We start from the raw sequence: 21,614 nt of genomic DNA, 5'->3' as shown, positions 1-21,614 counted from the left end.
TGAAGACGGCTCAGAAGTTGCAGCTTGTGCAAAATGCAATGGCCAGATTGATAACAGGAACAAGGAAGTCCAAACATATGACACTGATTCCAGTCAACTTGGATTGGCTGCTTGTATGTTAAGAAGCCCAATTCATGGTGCTAGTTTTGACTTATAAAGCGTTACATAGCTTTGGACCACAATAGCTGATGGAGTGCCTCTCCTGGCAGGAACCTACCCATATACTACCCATATAACATTTAAGGCTCTCCACTAGATGTTTCCTCTGAGGGAGGCTCGGAAGGTGGCAACAAGGGATAGGGCCTTCTTGGTCGTGGCCCTGATTATGGAATGATCTCACTAGTGAGGCCTGCTTGTTGCTAAAACTGTTATCTTTTTGGCACCAGGTTAAGACTTTCCTCTACTCTCAGATGTTTGGCAGCACATGATAAGGTGTATAATTCGGGCCCTGGATTTATTGTTGATTGTTAACATTGTTAGATATCTCTGTGTGCGTGTGTGTGTGTGTTGCCTGTTTATACATTGGTATGTAAACTGTTTTTATATTATGTACAATATTGTATTTTAAAACATTGTATTTTATGTACAATATTGTATTTTAATATTGTATTCTTTGTAAACCACCTAGAGATCTTTGGCTATTGGGCAGTATAGAAATGTAGTAAATGAAGTGAAATGAAATGACTGAGATGTCAAACTGCACTTTCACAAGGGGCGCACACACAACCATAAGCACTGCCTGTCCTGAACACAACAAACCACAGACCTTTGGTCTGTGGTTTGTTTAGAATGATGTGCAAACCTGGACTTCTGGTTTGTCTCTCCCTTGACAAGGCAGAGAAATAACCCAACAACAAGCCACGGGTCCATGGTTTGTTTAGCCGCTGCAGCATGCTGCTCATACATAATTAGCCAGGGTTCTGGAGGAACTCTGGCTTATTGTGATGCACGAACTGGGTCTATACATCTGCTATAAAATAAAAGAACTGTAAAAGGTGTTGGCTATTTTTCACTCGAAAAACTAAGTGAATTATTTAATATGTATCCAGACATTGGTGCTTCCTGGCCAAAAGGCATTGCTTTCTTTGTAATGCATATTATATATCAAATGACATTGATTTCCAATGGAATCCAAATCATACAAGGACCTAGTACCAGTTTATGAGTTCACTGTTTCTTTGTCCAACCAATTATTTCTCTCCTCTAAGTCAGGGCAGAAATTCAATACATAAATAATGTAACTCCTAGTAACATCAGTATAAATGGATTTTGAGATCATAAGTGCCTATAAAAAGACTCTAGCAATATGCATTTTAAAAAGATAAATAGAGGTCTGTTATAAATGCAGAGGAGTAAGTTTAAATATCTTTTCTGTTTCAAATCCAAGTGGGTATCTGATGACAATGTAACTTTAATTTTTTAGAAAAATATTTAACAATGACACACAATCATGAATGATTTAAAATCAAACAACAATGTATTACTAGCATTTTTCATGCAGTTTGGAAATATTACGGTAATTGATAAACGGGAGAGGATCTTATTTTTTAAAAATAAAGCAAGAACACAGGGTTCACTTTGATAGTCCTGTGTAAACATAGAAAAACATTTATATACTGCAGTGGTGCATAGAAAACATCATAAAATTATCCTGCTCTACGGCTGTTTCTATGTATTGTGTAGATATTGGTTTAATCTAATGTGTACTGTTGCATAATATCCTCAGGCATAGTCAAGTAAAAGCTAAGGCTTACAGAAAAGCATACATTTTAAATGTGTCTTGTCATTAATGCTTTATTAATTGCCCCAGGCAATGCAAAGCCAGAGCTCGGCAAGCTATAACAATATGACACTTTAAGGTCAAATCCAATCTTGCTGTGTTTATGGAATGGGCCAAATACAGAGCAAACAGCAGGAAAGAACAATCTATTGGGCTTTTCTCTGTCTTGTGTTTATTTGATTTAAATTAGGACAGATTTTATTTTTTTCAGGAACAAAAGACTTTTTAACCATTCAGATATTGGAAACGTCTTTTTTTCTCATTGTATGTAAAATGTAGCTTTTTCAAATAGCGATGCCCAGTGCAACTGCACTTTTTGCTCCTATGTGAAACAAACATCCGAAGTACAAATGAGTCAATGGTATATTTTTAGCATGTAATAGTAGTAACAGTTACTCATTTATTTTGCATGCATGTGTGTAAGATGTTATTCCTACCTTCACATCTGAAGTGTCTCTTTGGCTGTTTCTCCAAGATCTTGCCACTGAAGAGAAGGTTCGATCCGGATGATCAAATTTTCCATCATTTGCATTAAGGAAAAATGTTGTAAAAGGCTCCTACAACCCCCCAAAATGAATATATATATAATGAGCAAAGGGATCACACAACAACTTCCTAATTTGACTGCCTTCTAAGCTTAATATTTAAAATTAATTAAAGAAAGAATTAATAAAGAATTAATCAGCATGTTGCACTAATACATTGCTTATGCTTAATCTCTTTATGCAACCATCACTACTAATGTATTATAGTACAGACCAAAAGCATCCTAAAATGGAAGGATTACAATAAAATGATGTACTGGCTGTATATTAAGAATACTGTCTTCAAGAGATTGGTGTAGCACAATTTATTTTACATACATAAGCATTCAAAATAATCCAATGATATTTCTATTTATTTTATTGGCCAGACTGCATAATAATTTTTGTAAGGCTGCTCTTTGGAGAACTTTCTATTTACTTTATTGCATGTAATATTATATATACATATACATATACATATACATATATATTCATTCTATTTTCAGAAACATGGTGAAGAGTGAATTACTGCATGTCCGAATCTATCAAGCCTCTGACAAAGACATGAAACAGCAAAAAGTAGGTACTTTTAGGTTCCCTTGATTTCAATGAGAGAGATTTAAGCATGCACTTAACTCTCCCACTGAACAGGACTTGATAATGCTTAATTTTGGCAGGATCCTTCCCTAATTAAATATGTCATTTAATGCATTTTAAAATATTATCATGCTACAGTATCACAAAAACCTACTGTTTGAGATGTTCAATACGAAATGAAAGCTTTGTTCTATTAGTAAATTATTTACAAGGGCTGCACACAGAAATTAAATTACCATACAACTTTATATATAGTAAAAGGTAAAGGTAAAGGTGTCCCCAACCAGTCGTGTCCGACTCTAGGGTGCGGTGCTCATCCCCGTTTCTAAGCCGAAGAGCCAGCGCTGTCCGAAGACGCTTCCGTGGCCATGTGGCCAGCATGACTGAACACCGAGGTGCACGGAACGCTGTTACCTTTCCCGCCGAGGCGGTACCTATTTATCTATTTGCAATTTCTTGCTTTCGAACTGCTAGGTTGGCAGAAGCTGGGACTGAAGACGGGAGCTCACTCCATTACGCAGCACTCTGGTCTCAAACTGCTGACCTGCCGACCTTCCAGTCTGCAGTTCAGCGTCTTAACCACTAAGCCACCGCGGTCCCTTTTTTATATATAGTACATCCCTTAAAAAAAAAACCCTGTAAAGGTCAGATTCGGTTATCTCCCATAAGCACAAACTTCTGCTTGCCAAGAGCCGGAAACAGAGAGAACATTTTGATGGCACAAAAATCCTATGCAAAGATCAGGGCAGGGAGATGGGTGAGGAGGATGCAAAGGGTGATTCAAAGATGCCCTCACCATGTCACTATGTAGAATGAGATGGTAAAGTCTTCAATGAAGGATTAGAACTAATGTGGTTTCGGCCTACTGCCTATTTTAATTTCCACGAAAAGAATAATCTTATACTTAGCTTCGGTTATGCAGGAATCTTGCTTGATATGCCCATGCCAAAAATATTCTCTAAATTCATATTCTCTTAAATTCTCATCCTCCCAGTAGACTACGCTTTCCTTGCTTTCAGATCCACCAGACGAATTCAGAACTAATCTTAAACTGAAATCACTTCCGTGGTATGAGGCCGAAACACGGTAAAATCTACAGAATTACACCCTTAGAAGAAAATGATTTGCAACACAATCCTACACACACACACACACACACACACACACACTCAGAAGTAAGCCCTGCTAACTTCAATGGGTCTTACTTCCAGGTAAGTATGTATAGGATTGGTATACACTAAGGGTGCAATCATATGCATATTTTGACAGAAAAAAGGCCCACAACTCCCAGCATGCCCCAGCCAGCTATACTGGCTGGGGCATGCTGGGAATTGTAGACCTTTTTTCTGTCTAAACATGCATAGGGCTGCGTCTTTTATTTGTTTAGTTATGTGGACAAATTCATAGTGATGTATTCTACAGCATTTCTAATATCAAAAGTTCTTGGGTGAGGGGAGGTGAATAATTATAGTTCTTTGCATCATTAGATTAAATGCTATGGAAGCTATTAAGTTCTGTTAATAACAGCTGCAGACATAAAAAAAGAAAAGGAAATGTGTTCCCTAAAACCCAACATTTGACAACTGCAGTAGAAGAACTCTATAGTCTGGTCTGGAAGGTAAGTTTTATAATGAATGTGAAACATAATGCCAAACAGAAAGTAACATGGAACATGATTGTATTTGATCAGTGTGAGTAGGCTCACATTACCTATACCCAAATGCAAGACTTTATTGTTAGGCATTTTCAGCTAAGAGCGGTAAATATGGGTTGTTGGCAAAACCGTCATGGCTAAGGTTCTGAAAGTGTTTCAAAAATGTTACTGAATATATTAAAGGAGCCATAATTGCTCATAGATACATTCAGCACTGGGGTCTCCAATGTGGTGCCCATGGGCACCAATGTGCCTACAGACACCTCTCCTTGCATCGGCCAGGCATCCTACTTCTCCTGATTTTTAGTTTATTTCTTAGGTTGTTACAGGTTTTTTTGAAATTGGGATGCTACAAAGTGAAATGCCACCCTCCAGCACCAAGAGTGGCTTTTTGTTTTGGACCTCAGACCCCATCTCTGCCTTGTATTAGGTTCTTGGGCAAGTTACTTTTCTTGTAGACTCACCACATTGCCTTCTGGGAAATGAGTGTTTTGTGACTGGCCATGCCTACTATACTACTGGCTGTCATTTCAAGCCAGCACGATGGCAGTCATTTTGTGAAAGTGCCCATGACACTCTCAAAATTCTCATTGTTCCCCTCAGTCCAAAAGGGTAGGGGATCCCCGAGCATATAAGCAGCATATGCTGAAACCTATATTGTTCAGAGAAGCAAAATCACTTTCCTATTTTAGTAGAGAGACAAAGGACATGAACCACTTACACCATGGGCAAGTAATATTGGTAGTGTTCCCCCCTGCCCCCATTTTCCTGCTTCTCCAACAGCATGGTGGGACTTTAGGGAAAGCGTGGGGCCTGTAAACAACTCCCTTGTTTTTATTGTGCCATCCTTCTTGCAAGTAGCATCTGCTCTGAGCATGTGTAACATGCACTGGGCAAAGGGGAAGTCTGGAAGGGAATATGGGAGATGAATCCAGACCTCCCATTCTGCTTAACATCTGATTACACTGCCTGTGTGTCTGTGTACTCATGTGGGGTGGATGGAGGAGAAACAGTCTACCAAACTCTATAAGGATTCTCCATGTGTGAATGCTATAACCATTGTGTGACTTGACCATGCCAAAAGAATATTTAATCTTAGATGGCTGAAATATATTTTGGTTGGAAGGGGAGAACTCTCATCTTCGTCTTTCCCTTCTTTGCTCCAAAAATCTACTTGTTCAAGCAAAACAGAGATAAATGCCTTCCACGACTGGTTAAGGGAGCAGGTGATTAAAGAGGTTGATAGAGGAACAACAGCCTTTGCTAACTGTCTCCTGAGCTTGCAAGAAGCAATCCAATTTACTGTCTCTATTGCCTTATTAGCAGAATAGTTCTTGAATATACAGATTCCAAGCTCTGAAGAATTCCAGACCTTGATTACAGGTCAATTCACACCAAGGCAAGATTAGGAACATGCCCAGTAGGATTCATTGGTCCTGCTTCATGATGCCAGGAAGGCTAAATCAAAGAGAAGACATTACCCAGAAATATTATTTCAATAAATATTGGCAGAATGTATTGCCACTGTCAGGGTGAAAACTGAGCCCAGAGAGCCTCAGAGAAGTTCAGATTCTGAGGAGGAACAGCTATCCGTGGGAGAGGGAACAGCTCATCCCTCCCAGGCTCAGCACCAGGCAGGGATTCCTCCTGCCAGCATTCCTAAGATAGATAGCGACCCTGGCAGTGAGGGAATGCGGGAGGGGGGCTTCTTAGATGCTCGACGCAGACGCAAAGACAAAGAGCGACGAGCGATGGAGGGCATAGAAAGGAGGAGTAGCGCCCGTTCGGCGTGCAAGCAACGGCCGCCTCCCATGGACCCAAGGGAAAGAGGGAGGATCTCTCCCTAGCCCATAAGTTCTGGGTTTTCAAGTGGCTCTCTTTCAAACAGGGATCAACTGACTACTTGAAGCTTAGGCCACCCTGCTGTTCCTTGCTATAGTTGCTGGTGATTAGCATCTGAAAGAATCATTAAGTTGTAAAAGAATTAAAGCTTTGAAAAGAAATCCTTTCGTGTGTGTCTTGAGTTGGCTAGTGGAATCTACTGGGAGAGGCTGCCAGAGCGCTCCTGACAGCTTGATCCCCGTTCCTCTCTCTTTCTCTCTCTTCTCCTCTTGCCAAATGGAAGGTGCCAGGGACATGGCAGTGCAAGCTCTGGCGCAAGAGAACCAGATCCTCCGTGATCAAGTGGCTCAACTGACTGCCATACAGAATCTGCAAGCTGCGCCACCTCCGATTCCCCCCCACACCGATTCCCCCCCCCCACCGCAAATGCCCAGTGGCTTTTCCAGAGATGTTTTCTGGGGAGAAAGGACTTTTTCAGATTTCCTGGGCCCAATCAGAGCTGTACATGTGCCTTCGACCTGAGGATTTCCTCATGGAACAGGTTCATGTGGGATTCATCATTAACCTACTTTCAGGAGTGGCAGCTAAATGGGCTTCGGGACTTCTTCTCGCTAATGACCCCCTGCTTGGGGATTATCAAGGTTTCATGACAGCGATGGCCAGATTTTTCGGTGACCCCCTGCGCACGCAGACGGCTTCTCGGGAGATTTGCCGCCTCAGACAGGGCAAGGACTCAGTTTCCAGCTATGCAACAACTTTTCGCTTACTGATGCAGTATTTACAGTGGAATGATACCGCACTGGTGGCTCAGTTTTTGGACGGTTTGAACGACGAGATCTTGGACGAGTTGGCGTGCATGCCTAGCCCGCCTATTTTGGAGGACCTCATCCAGACCTGCTTCCAGATAGTCGGAGATAGCCTCCAGATAGTCGATAGATAGTCGGCTGGACGGGCGCCGGCAGACCCGGCGGGGCGCTGGGAGCCGAGATTTCCCTCCTCCCATTCCCCCCGTTTCCTGCACCCTCCCCCACCCCCCCACCCCTGCGGTGGGAGCGGAGGAGACCGTGATGCAGGTGGGAGCTACCCGAGCCCCACTGCCTCCGGAGGAACTAGAGCGGTGGCGCGCTGAGCGCCGATGCTTTCGGTGTGGAAAACTCGGACATTTTGCCAAAACCTGCCGCGCTAGACCCGCAGCTCCTCTGCCTCCCCCTCCTCTCCTTCCTCCCCCTCCTCCTCCTCGCCCCCAGGCCTGACTAGGCTGCCCCCCAAGCCTGTTGGGGGTCTCCAGTGTGGGGGTGGGTTCCACACCCGGTGGGTGCCTTCCGCAACCCCCCCACCCCCATCTCCTATTGCATGTTCACCTCCGCTCCTCCCAGTGGGGTGGGGTGGAGGCCCTGGCTTTAGTGGACTCGGGGACTATGACCAGTTTCATGGATGAAACCTTCGCCCTCTTCCACAAGATTCCTACCCTGCCTCTTCCTGTTCCCTTGGCAGTGGAGACCATAGATGGGCGTCCTCTTTCTTTGGGTGCGGTGACCCGGATTACAGCTCCGCTCACTCTGCGCACCCAGTTCCACATTGAGCAGATTCAGTTTCACTTGGCCAAGGTTCCCCAATACCCAATCGTGCTGGGTGTTTCCTGGCTCTCTAAGCAAAATCCTCAGATTTCTTGGGAGCATCAGCAGGTGGAGTTTGTGTCTCCCTACTGCCAGGAGCATTGCCTCCCGACCGAGGTGCCAGTCCCAGCCCAGGCCTTAACCCTTTCCTCCCCCTCCTCATCTGCTTCTGGCAGTTCTTCAGCTACCGTGATCCTCCCAGAGAAGTATGCAGCTTTTCGGGATGTTTTCGACAAGAAGGAGGCCGATCAGCTCCCCCCCCCAACCGCCCATTTGACTGTGCCATTAACCTCATTCCGGGGGCGACCCCGCTGGTCGGCTGTATTCGATGTTGGAGCCGGAACTTCGAGCTCTGCAAGAGCTTTTGGACAAAAACCTCAAACGTGGCTTTAATCGCCCTTCCTCCTCCCCTGCCTGTGCCCCTACCTTCTTTGTGGCCAAGAAATCTGGAGAACTCCACCCGGTGCACGATTACAGATTTTTGAATTCAGTCTTGGTCCCCGACAAGTACCCCCTCCCACTCATACCGGAGATGCTGAAGTGCCTAGGGCGAGCCAAGATTTTCACAAAGTTGGACCTGCATGGCGCCTACAATCTGATTCGCATCCGGGAGGGGGATGAGTGGAAGACCTGTTTTGGCACCCGGTACGGAGTGTATGAATACCTAGTGATGCCATTTGGGCTCGCCTGCGCCCCCCCCCCCACGTTTTCACATTTTATGAATGCCATCTTCCAAGACTATTTGGACACTTTCCTCATTGTGTATCTCGATGGTTTACTTATATTTTCTGAGGACCCCCACGCCCATCAGCACCATGTCTCCACCGTCTCCAGCGCCTCCGCGAGAACCATCTTTATGCCAAGCTGGAGAAATGTGCATTTGACCTAACCTCTTTGGACTTTCTTGGATACATTATCTCAGCTGATGGTATCAGGATGGATCCTGCAAAGGTCCAGGCTGTCCTCTCCTGGCAGGCTCCATCCACCAAGAAGGACTTGCAACATTTTCTGGGGTTTACTAATTTCTGCAGAAAGTTCCTGCCCAGCTTTGCTTGGCTGACATCTCCTCTCACAGACCTCCTTAAGGGCAGGAAATCTCCTTTTCATTGGACGGCATCTGCCCAACAGGCTTTTGAGGAACTTAAGAAGCTTTTTAGTTCTGAGCCGATCCTGTTGCATCCCGACCCGAGGAAGCCTTTTGTAGTGCAAACTGATGCCTCTGACTTTGCGGTGGGGGTGGTGCTTTTTCAGCCAGATCGAGCAGGCAGCAGTTTGCAACCCTGCGCCTACCACTCCAGAAAGCTGAACGTGTCTGAGAGGAATTATATCATCTGGGAGAAGGAACTGTTGGCCATCAAGTCTGCTTTGGAGACCTGGCGTCATCTGCTGGAGGAGGCACAGCACCCAGTTGAAGTTAGAACCGACCATCGCACCTGGAACATCTTCAGACAGCCTGTGCCTTAAACCAGAGGCAGATTAGGTGGTCGCTTTTTTCTTCCCGGTTCCACCTTAAGATTTGCCATGTGAAGGCCTCCAACAACCTACAAGCAGATGCTCTTTCTCGTAAGCTGGACCTCCAGCCAGGAATCCCCCCCTTTCTGATTCTTCCCCCCCAGAGCCTAGCGGCAGCTGCGGTGCCTCACTCTTGGGAGGAGCTCCTCCACTCTGCACAGGCTCAGGATGATTTTGTTCACACAATAGTGGAGGAATTGGGGCTAGCCTCTGCCCCCCCACACACTCTACCCCCTTCTCTTTGCAAGGTGGTCTGCTTTACCGTTCTGGCCGGGTCTATGTGCCCTCTAGACCCCTCCATGAGAAGGTCCTCCATCAGTGCCACGACTCCCCATTTTGGCTTCACCAAGACCCTGCATGGAGTGACGTGGGATTTTTGGTGGCCTCTTGTGTGTCAGGACGTCAAGATCTATGTCACCTCCTGCCCAACCTGACAGCGGGTGAAGGTCCCCCCTCAGGCAAGCCCACAGGCTTGCTTCACCCCCTGCCTACCCCCTCAGGACCTTGGAAACTGCTCTCCCTTGACTTCATCACTGACTTGCCTCCCTCACACAGTAAGGCCACCATTCTGGTGGTGGTGGATTTGTTTTCTAAGATGGCCCATTTCATCCCCTGCTCTGGGTTGCCCACAGCCAGGGAGACGGCAGAGCTGTTTCTGGCGCATGTTTTCCGGCTCCACGGATGGCCCGAGGGTCTCATTTCGGATAGGGGGCCCCAATTCACTGCCCATTTCTGGAGGGAGCTACTTGGGCTTCTCCATGTGACGCTCCGTCTTTCCTCCTCCCACCATCCACAGACAGACGGTCAGACTGAGCGCACCAATGCGACTCTGGAGCAATATTTGCGCTGTTATGTCAATTACCAGCAGAATGACTGGTTTTCCTTGCTGCCTCTCGCAGAATTTGCTTATAACAATGCCTGCCATGCTTCCACCCGCCAAACTCCATTTTTTGTTAGTTTGGTTACCACCCCAAGGCTTTCCCGTCCACCTTAGCTCCCTCTTCAGTGCCAGCGGCCCATGACTTTTTAGAGGAGTTGCGAGCAGTACACCACCTCTTAAGGGACTCCCTTGAGCTAGCCAAGACAGCCTACAAGGCCTCTGCAGACCGGTGGCGCCAGCCGGGTCCATCCCTGCAACTGGGGGACTGAGTTTGGTTGTCCACCCAATACCTCCCCTCTCACTCACCTGCAAGGAAGCTTGCGCCTCGCTGCACGGGGCCTTTCCAGATTATGGCCCAGATTAACCCTGTTGCTTTTCACCTGGCTCTCCCCCCGTTCATGAAGATCCATCCTGTTTTTCATTGGTCCTTGCTGTCCCCCTCGGTTTCTGGCGACCCACATTGCTCAGTCAGCTCCCCCCCGCCGCCAGTGCTAGTGAAGGGGGAGGAGGAGTTTGAGGTTGCGGAGATTCTGGACTTCTGCCTTTCTCGCGGCCGCCTGCAATATCTAGTGGACTGGAAGGGGTACGGGCCAGATGAGCGATCCTGGGAACCCGCGGAAAATGTGCATGCTCCATTGCTGCTGAGGTGCTTCCACCAGCTGTACCCCCACAAACCCGGGGTCACAGGGGAGGAGCCCGAGGGGGGGCCTCATGGGAGCAGGGATGATGCCAGGGTGGAAACTGAGCCCAGAATGCCTCAGAGCAGTTCGGATTCTGAGGAGGAACAGCTATCTGTGGGAGAGGGGCCAGCTCATCCCTCCCAGGCTCAGCACCAGGCAGAGATTCCTCCTGCCAGCATTCCTAAGATAGATAGCGACCCTGGCAGTGAGGGAATGCGGGAGGGGAGCTTCTTAGATGCTCGACACAGACGCAAAGAGCGACGAGCGATGGAGGGCGCAGAAAGGAGGCGTAGTGCCTGTTTGGCGCGCAAGCAACGGCCGGCTCCCATGGACCCAAGGGAAAGAGGGAGGATCTCTCCCTAGCCCATAAGTTCTGGGTTTTCAAGTGACTCTCTTTCAAACGGGGATCAACTGACTACTTGAAGCTTAGGCCACCCTGCGGTTCCTTGCTTTAGTCGCTAGTGATTAGCATCTAAAAGAGTCATTAAGTTGTAAAAGGATTAAAGCTTCGAAAAGAAATCCTTTCGTCTGTGTCTTGAGTTGGCTATTGGAATCTACTGGGAGAGGCCACCAGAGCGCTCCTGACAGCCACCTCATCTGTTATATTTTCATGTATATGAACATATCCATGTAAAAATATGTGCAAGTACTTGAGTGTTTTCTAACGGTGGCAAGGTAGCATTGTTGTTGTTGTTCAGTCGTTAAGTCGTGTCCGACTCTTTGTGACCCCATGGACCATAGCACGCCAGGCCGTCCTGTCCTGTGCTCTCTCCCCTGGAGTGTTATTCATATTCATTACATCAGTGATGCTATCTAGCCATCTCATCCTCTGCCATCCCCTTCTCCTTTTGCCTTCAATCTTTTCCAGCATCAGGGTCTTTTCCAGTGACTTTTCTCTTTGCATTAGGTGGCCAAAATATTTGAGCTTCACCTTCAGGATCTGTCCTTCCAATGAGCACTCAGGGTTGATTTCCTTTAGGATTGACTGATTTGACCTCCTTGCAGTCCAGGGGACTTGTAAGAGTCTTCTCCAACACCACAGTTCGAAAGCAACAATTCTTCGGCGCTCAGCCTTCCTCATAGTCCAGCTCCCACAGCCATATGTTGCTACTGGGAAAACCATAGCTTTGATTAGACGGACCTTTGTTGGCAAGGTGATGTCTCTGCTTCTTACTATGCTGTCTAGGTTTTCCATAGCTTTCCTCCCAAGGAGCAAGCGTCTTTTAATTTCATGGCTACAGTCACCGTCTGCAGTGATCTTGGAGCCCAAGAAAATAAAAGCTGTCACTGCTTCCATTTCTTCCCCTTCTATATGCCAGGAAGTGATGGGGTCAGATGCCATGATCTTAGTTTTTTTAATGTTGAGTTTCAAACTAGCTTTTGCACTCTCCACTTTCACCCTCAACAAGAGGCTCTTGAGATCGTCTTCACTTTCTGCCATTAGGGTGGTATCATCTGCGTATCTGAGGTTGTTGATAATTCTAGGGATGTACGAAAGTTCCGCCATGGATCTTGAGGAGGCTGAATGCCAGGGCATTTGGCCCCCCGAAATCGGTGGTGGAATGGCCCCCCGCCCCCCCCGGGACAGGACTTACCTTAGGCAGATCTTCCTGGCGGCGGCGGCTCTACGCTATTTGCGTTCCCCTTATTTTCACCGTCTTAGTCTACGTAAATGTTTACGTAGACTAAGACATGCCAAAATAAGGAACACAAATGGCGGCACCAATGGGCGCCACCATTTGCGTACACGCGTTTTTGTTTTTTTAAAAAATCAGCTGTGATAGGCTACATAAAGATTTACGTAGCCCATCATGGCTGACTGCAGGGACGCAACCGGCGGCGGCTATGGCCGCCGCCGTTTGCGTCCCTGCTAGCCAGCAGCCAGATGTCCGGCTACTGGTGGAGCCGGCCGGCGGCTCCGCAGAATCCCTGCGGAGCGGAGCCGGCCAGGATTCCGGGGGGGGGGAGAACAGAATGCCTCCCCTCCCAGACAGGATTCCAGGGGGAGAGACGGAATGCCTCCCCCCCAGCATCAGCATAATCCGCGGAAAGGTAAGTACCTTTCGTACATCCTTAGATAATTCTCCCGGCAACCTTAATTCCAACCTTTGATTCATCCAACCCAGCGTTTCTCATGATGTACTCTGCATATAAGTTAAATAAGCAGGGCGACAATATACAGCCTTGTCGTACTCCTTTCCCAATTTTGAACCAATCGGTTGTTCCATGTCCGGTTCTTACTATTGCTTCTTGACCCTCGTCCAGGTTTCTCAGGAGACAGGTAAGGTGGTCTGGTACTTCAAGAATTTGCCAGGGTTTGCTGTGATATCCACACAATCAAAGACTTTAGCGTAGTCAATGAAGCAGAAATAGACGTTTTTCTGGAATTCTCTTGCTTTTTCCATGATCCAGCGAATGTTGGTGATTTGATCTCTAGTTCCTCTGCCTCTTCAAAACCCCGCTTGTACTTCCAGTAGTTCTCGGTTCACATTCTGCTGAAGCCTAGCTTGTAGGATTTTGAGCATAACCTTGCTGGCATGTGAAATGAGTGCAATTGTGCAGTAGTTTGAACACTCTTTGGCATTGCCCTTCTTTGGAATTGGAATGTAAACTGACCTTTTCCAGTCTTGTGGCCATTGCTGAGTGTTCCAAAGTTGTTGGCATATTGAGTGCAGCACTTTAACAGCATCATTTTTTAGGATTTTAAATAGCTCAGCTGGAAGACTGTCATCTCCGCTAGCTTTGTTGTTAGTAACGCTTCCTAAGGCCCACTTGACTTCACTCTCGAGGATGTCTGGCTCAAGTTCAGTGATCGCACTATCATGGCTATCAGGGACATTAAGATCTTTCCTGTATAGTTCTTCTGTGTATTCTTTCCACCTCTTCTTAATCTCATCTGCTTCTGTTAGGTCCCTGCCTTCTTTGTCCTTTATCATGCCCGTCCTTGCACAAAACGTTCCCTTGATATCTCGGATTATCTTGAAAAGATCTCTAGTCTTTCCCATTCTATTGTTTTCCTCGATTTCTTTGCATTGTTCTTTTAAGAAGGCCTTCTTGTCTCTCCTTGCTATTCTCTGGAAGTCTGCATTCAGTTGGATATACAGTCAAGGCCAGAAATATTGGAACAAGGATAACTGTTTTGGCAGTTGGCCTCTGTACACCACCACACTGAAGTTGAAAGGAAACACACCCAGATGGGGGCAAAGTCAGGACTTCCAGCTGTAATTCAAGGGGTCTGACAAAAGTGGGGCACTAACCATTCAGGAAGGACAGCCAATGGCATACACACACACACACACACATCGTTGGTGGCTCATAAGTAATGGAACAAATGGCTGACAAGCAGCTGCATGGCCAGGTATGGCCTGTTTCCTGGGTACCACATGACCAATCAAGCAGATAAAAGGCCTGGAGGTGGTTCTGAGTGTTACATTTGCATTTGCTAGCTGTTCACTGGAACTCCCAACATGAGGTCCAAAGAGGTGTCCATGCGAGTGAAGGAGGCCATCGTTAGGCTGAGGAAACAAATAAACCCATCAGAGAGATAGCAAAAACATTGGGAGTGGCCAATACAACAGTTTGGAACATCCTGAAAAAGAAGGACTTAACTGGCAAGCTCAGCAACAGCAAAAGGCTTGGAAGACCACGGAAGACAACTAAAGTAGATGACCGCAGAATTCTGCTCATGGTGAAGAGGAACCCTTTCACAACATCTACCCAGGTCAAGAACGCTTTTGAGGAGGTAGGCATGTCATTGTCAGCATCTACAGTCAAGAGACAGCTTTATGAATGTAAATACAGAGGGTTCACAACAAGGTGCAAACCACTGGTAACGCTCAAGAACAGACAGGCCAGATTAGCCTTTGCCAGCAAACACCTAAAAAAGCCTGCGCAGTTCTGGAATAAGATTCTTTGCACTGATGAAACCAAGATTAACTTGTACCAGAATGATGGGAAGAGAAAAGTATGGAGAAGGAAAGGAACAGCTCATGATCCAAAGCATACCATATCATCTGTCAAACATGGTGGAGGCAGTGTTATGGCATGGGCATGGATGGCTGCCAATGGAACCGGGTCACTGGTGTTTATTGATGACCTGACTGCTGATAAAAGCAGTAGGATGAATTCTGAAGTGTATAGGGCCGTACTTTCTGCTCAGATTCAGCTGAATGCTGCCAAACTGATAGGACGCCGCTTCATATTGCAGATGGACAATGACCCAAAACATACAGTAAAAGCTACCCAAGAATTTCTCCAGGCAAAGAAGTGGGATGTTCTTCAATGGCCAAGTCAGTCACCTGATCTCCACCCAACAGAGCATGCTTTTCACTTCCTGAAGACCGGACTGAAGGCAGAAAGACCCACAAACAAGCAGCAGCTGAAGGCAGCTGCAGTAAAGGCCTGGCAAAGCATCTTGAGGGAGGAAACTCAGCATTTGGTCATGTCCATGGGTTCCAGATTTTAGGCAGTCATTGACTGCAAAGGATTTTCATCCAGGTATTAAAGGCGATCCTTAAGTTTGAAATGATGTTGGTATGTTCCATTACTTATGAGCCACCAATGATGGGTGTGTGTGTATGCCACTGGCTGTCCTTCCTGAATGGTTAGTGCTCCACTTTTGTCCAACCCCTTGAATTACAGCTGAAAGTTCTGACTTCGCTCCCATCTGGGTGTGTTTCCTTTCAACTTCAATGTGGTGGTGTACAGAGGCCAACTGCCAAACCAGTTATCCTTGTTCCAATATTTCTGGCCCTGACTGTATCTTCCCCTTTCTCCCTTCCTTTTCGCTTCCCTTCTTTCCTCAGCTACTTGTAAAGCCCCATCAGACAGCCACTTGGCTTTCTTGCATTTCTTTTTCTTTGGGATGAGTTGAGTTGCTGCCTCCTGAACAATGTTACGGACCTCCGTCCATAGTTCTTCAGGTGCTCTGTCTATCAGGTCTAATCCCTTAAATCTATTCCTCACCTCTACTGTATATTCAAAAGGGATATGATTTAGGTCATACCTGAATGGTTTAGTGGTTTTCCCTACGTTCTTCAATTTAAGCTGAAATTTTGCGATAAGAAGCTCATGATCTGAGCCACAGTCAGCTCCAGGTCATGTTTTTACTGACTGTATAGAGCTTCTCCATCTTTGGCTGCAAACTACATAATCAATCTGATTTTGATATTGACCATCTGGCGATGTCCATGTGTAGAGTTGCCTCTTGTGCTGTTGGAAAAGAATGTTTGCTATGAACAGCGTGTTCTCTTGGCAAAACTCTATTAGCCTTTGTCCTGCTTCATTTTGTACACCAAGGCTAGGGATGTACGAAACTCCCCTTACCCGGCTCTGCCGGGTTCCGCTGGGGGGGGGGAGGCACTCCGTCCCTCCCCCCAGAATCCTTGACATTAATTCAGTAATTCAAGTCTATGCCCCAACCACTGAGGCCAAAGAAGCTGAGGTTGATCGGTTCTATGAAGACCTACAACACCTTCTAGAACTAACACCCAAAAAAGATGTCCTTTTCATCATAGGGGATTGGAATGCTAAAGTAGGAAGTCAAGAAATCACCGGGATAACAGGCAAGCGTGGCCTTGGTTAGGGATGGCAGAGAATTTTATTTATTTATTTATTCATTTCATTTCAATATCGCCCAATAGCCGAAGCATCGATGTTCAATCTTGCCATCTCATGTTTGACCACCTCCAGCTTACTTTGATTCATTGATCTTATATTCCAGGTTCCTAAACAATATTGTTCTTTACAGCATCGGACTTTCTTTTCACCACCAGCCACATCCACAGCTGAGTGTCCTTTTGGCTTTGGCCCAGCCGCTTCACTCTTTCTGGCACTACTTGGAAATTCCCTCTGCTCTTCCCCAGGAGTATATTGGACGCCTTCCGACCTGAGGGGCTCATCTTCCGGCGTCATATCTTTTAGCCTTGTGATACGTTCCATGGGGTTTTCTTAGCAAGAATACTGGAGTGGGTTGCCATTTCCTTCTCCAGTGGATCACATTTTGTCAGAACTCTCCACCGTGACCTGCCCGTCTTGGGTGGCCCTGCACGGCATAGCTTATGGCTTCACTGAGTTACGCAAGCCCCTTCGCCACAACAAGGCAGTGATCCATGAAGAGGAAGCAGCATAGAAATAATAAATAAATCATAACAAGTGGGACCTACAATAACATGCTGAAGTGCAGAGTTCTTCTGTTCAGCGTTCCAGCCAGCCAAGCCTTTTCCCAAGATATTCTATTCCATTCCACCTCCACTTACCTACTTTTCCATTCCCCATGCCCCCTGCCCAACAGACACTCAGCATTCAATGGCCACTGAGGATACTCAGTCTTCATTGGGCTGTTTTGGGGACTTTTTGCCCCTTTAATTTTTTCCCCTAAAGAATTTTTCTTTATCTGCCAGCCTTGCCGATTCATCCTTCTGGTTTTTCAGTAGTCTAGCATGGCTACATAACTGTTATAACTCAACATTTGAGTTTGCTGTGTATAATATAATGTGTAAAGTGGCCCATATATACACAGTGACTACTGATGGACAGAAATGTCAAGTGACATCATCAATATCTCAGTTGTTCAACCCTACATTCCATAAAGAGGCTTAAACTATGGAAGCCATACAGTATAGTATATAGCAGTGGGACCTGCAACAAAAAGTTACAGTACTTAGTGCTCCTGTTCAGTGTTCCAGACAGTCAGATCTTCTTCCAGGATATTTCATTCCATTCCCCCTCCTTCACTCCCCAGTCCTCCTCCCCACCAAGAGACAGTAAGCATTCGGCGGCCACTGAGCATACTCAGTCTTCATTGGGCTGTTTGGGGGTGGGGATTGTCCCTTAAGTCCCCGCCCCCCGCCAGTGGCTTGTACTTTTGCAAACCCTGGGGTTCTACCAAGCATATACTCGTGTCACTGCCATCCCCACATTATGATACATTGCTACACATGTACTTCTAATATCCCTCCACCTATATTATAAGAATACCATTATAATATGTAGGAACCATGGTTAGTATATGTACTGCTACAAGCCCTCATACTGTGCTGCCCACAAGGTGTAATATATACTATTATTATTGTAACACAGTACTGTTATAACGTGTGGGAGGTTGACAGGACTCTTTACTATTCTTTATTATGCGTCTAATACTAAACTACTCTTGTTGATTCTTTACAAATATTATATTAATACCTTATAAAACATTATAATAGTATTATATTTGGCTACAAATCCTCTTCTGACAATCCCTTCACATATGTTACATGAATACTATATTGGAACAATTATATAATTGTAATTATATATGATTATATATTAGTATACATGTACTCCTGAGCAACCGCCATATATAGTACATTAATAGTAAATAATACGTAATTATTTTATTATAGGGGATTGTTGTGGAATATATGTGTAATCAATATAACATCATAATTATTATAATATATTATGATATTGCTACACATGTAGTCCTGAAAATCTCTCCATCTATATTAGAGGAACAGTATAATAATGTGGGACCTGCAACAAAATGTTGCAGTGTATCATCACCTCCTAGCAGGTGTGCTCCTGTTCCTTCCTTCCTTCCATCCTTCCTTCCAGCCAGCCATGCTCTCCTCCAGGCTACTCCATTCCATTTTCCCACATACCAGTTTTCCTTTTTATTTTTTCAGCTAACGTTCAACATTCTACAATCTGGTCCTCATTGGGTTGGTTTTTGTGCTTTTTTGTCCCCTTTGGGGGGTTTTTAAAAGTTTTTTTTGTACTTCTGAAAAAATGAAGGTTTTGGCTACATAGCTGTCAGCACTCACCACCTGAGTTCACTATTACGGAACTGAGTTCATGATTAGAGAGGAGGGAGGATGTATACAAGACTAGCATTCTAGTCTTTTAGTTATGTTGTTTTAAATCTGCGATTGTATTTTAAATCTCTACACTGTGGCTACGTTTAATTCTGGTTGTACTTTTATACTGTAGTTTTAAGCTTTTATATTTTATACTGCATTTTATGCTGTTTTTGTGGTTTTAATTTTTGTGAACTGCCCAGACGGCATCGGCGATTGGGTGGCATATAAATGCAATAAATAAATAAATAAATAAATAAGACAAACAAGTATCTAACAACATGTAGCTAATATGAGCACAATGTACACTGTACAATCATGTTTGGAAATATGTCTTTTCCTGTGTATAATATAATGTGTAAAGTGGCCCATATATACACAGTGACTACTGATGGACAGAAATGTCAAGTGACATCATCAATATCTCAGTTGTTCAACCCTACATTCCATAAAGAGGCTTAAACTATGGAAGCCATACAGTGATGGAAAAGGATGCACACCTACTCTCCAGTGTGGGAAAGACTGTTACCGCCTGGTAAAACAAGCGGCTGAACGAGGCTACAGGTAACTACACAGAGGAGTATACTGCCAAATATGGAAGTTAGTAATGCTTGATGGTTTAATTATGACTCATTCCAGTTAAAAAGAAGACATTCTGCATATACAACAAACTGAAGATTTAAATAAACAATTAATTTTACTGATAGTCTAAAATGAAAATCCTATTAGTTTAAATAAATATGACTTGAGTTTTTGAGACTTACATTGTATTTTTAAAAACACAACAAAGCCCTGTACACCATTACTTCAGTTTGAAAACTGTTTTGAAGCTGCTTATTGGTGGAAGCTGAGATACCAAAGCAGAAGCAACTGGGGATTATAAAAAGCAGTAGGGAAATGTAATTAGAGTAAATTATGTTAAAGCATAATCCTAAATTCCATGACAACACTCTTTAAGACTCTGAGACAAACACAAAAAGCAAGAAGATCCATAGCGAAGGATTAAGCCTTTCATAGTTGAGCACTATAGGGTGCCCCATTATACCAACGTATGGTGTCTATCTTTTGGATTTTTAATCCTTAACTGCAATGCCTAGTCTCTTCTACATTTACCACACAGCCTCTGCATTATTAAAAAGCATTTCTTACCTTCAAAAGAATTTTATAAGCATATCAACATGCACACAGTGCTTTCATCCAATTTTCTTTAATTTCAAAAAGGTTATTCTATATGCTATATCATGATATTCAGATAAAGGTGTTTGGAGGCTATAGGTACAGTAATGGATATATTTTGTTAGATGTCTGCTTCCACCTCCCTTTAATTCTGTTAAATGCATCTCTTAGTCACCATGAAGGAGATTAATGTTCATCATTGATGACTGTATGGATCATAACTAGGGATGGATCATTCTGTTTCCAGTCCATGATAGTTTTGTACGTGTTCAGATGTCCATTTCATTCCATTTTCTGTAAATTTGTTTGTTTGTTTTAAGTACAAAATTTGCATTTCAAATATACACATGTTTTCCATGCATTTGCAAGCTGAGAACGGCAATGCAAAATTCGGAGAAGTGCACAGTCAGAAGGATAACTGCATTCCCATCCATTCCAATCCTGGAAGTGTGAATTAGGTTGAATTGCTTACAAATGTGGAGCAAATGAAATTCTCCAACAACCCTAATCATAACCAATTGACATTTTCTCTTTCAGGATCTGTTTTCCTTTTGTTTTGTTTTGTTTCTGGCTGTCTTCCATGATTATATCAGCACAGAAGAACTTGTAGAAGACTTTCTAATATGCAAATGCTATTCTGTCTGCCTTCAGTGGTGCAGGTAAGGCTGGACCACGGGACCAAAGTTCAGGGCCCTGCAGCCCAGGCCCCCCTGCAAATGACCATCAAGAGAGCAGCAAGCGTTTTTACTCCTATAGTCGCAATCAGTGGAGGCTGGTGGTTCTGATGCCAGTGGGGCCATGAATATGCTCTAGGTTTCAGTCAGAACCAGTAAAATCTCTCAAGGAGCTATCCAGGGTGCTTTTGACCTTGGATGGCTCCTTTAGGGTTCTGACTGAAACCTGGAGTGAATTCACCACCCCACTGACATTGAAGCCACCAGCCTCTACTAGTCACAAGGGTGCTATGATTTAAGTGCACTTCAAATGTACATGCTTAGAGGACTTTTTCAATATCAGCATTGGCAAACGGTTTTGTTGTTGTTTTTCTAACACATCAGGAATGTAGCAGCAGTTTTAAAGCACAGAACAGCAGTTAAGAGGTGGAGTGGGGAAGAAATGTTAGTTGTGTGCTTCACAACTGAAGTCATACATATGGTAATACACATGGCCATCTAAAGCCCCCAGCCCCCATAAGACCATTAAGTACAGGGTCTAAAATTACCTAACTGCACAACTGGGCAAATTTATAAGCAGTATCCAATGCAGTCACAGTGCTAGCGCCAATGTCAGTAGCACTTCCTAAGCAAAGACACTAAGCAGTAATTTGCCATCAAATTTCAGCAGAGCGGCTTGCTGCTGAATGTCAGTGATGATTCACAGCTTTTCCTTTTGCCAGCAAGCTCTCATGACATTGCCTTAGTGCTGGTTTACACTAGTGCAACATCGTTAGTGCTAGCGCTGCGACAGCATTGGATAACGCCCTGTATGTCCTGAAAGGTATTAAGATTGCAATGA

At 44.8% G+C, this 21,614-nt stretch overlaps 1 protein-coding gene across 2 annotated transcripts in view; it reads right to left on the bottom strand.

Annotated features, from left to right (window-relative positions):
* Positions 1–21,614, bottom strand: part of NBEA (neurobeachin) — a 595,906-nt gene that overhangs the window by 95,201 nt on the left and 479,091 nt on the right. For both annotated transcript variants that reach the window (XM_084843013.1, XM_084843014.1), the window contains one exon: positions 2,218–2,337. In XM_084843013.1, the coding sequence (XP_084699139.1) occupies positions 2,218–2,337 (120 nt within the window). The remainder of the gene's footprint in view (positions 1–2,217; positions 2,338–21,614) is intronic.

The sequence above is a fragment of the Heloderma suspectum genome, chromosome 3, assembly GCF_057233095.1.
Source record: "Heloderma suspectum isolate Gila_16-S chromosome 3, 16-S_ref, whole genome shotgun sequence".
Classification (NCBI taxonomy): domain Eukaryota; kingdom Metazoa; phylum Chordata; class Lepidosauria; order Squamata; family Helodermatidae; genus Heloderma; species Heloderma suspectum.
The sequence above is the reverse complement of the archived record's forward strand: the minus strand, read 5'-3'. Positions and strand labels throughout refer to the sequence as shown.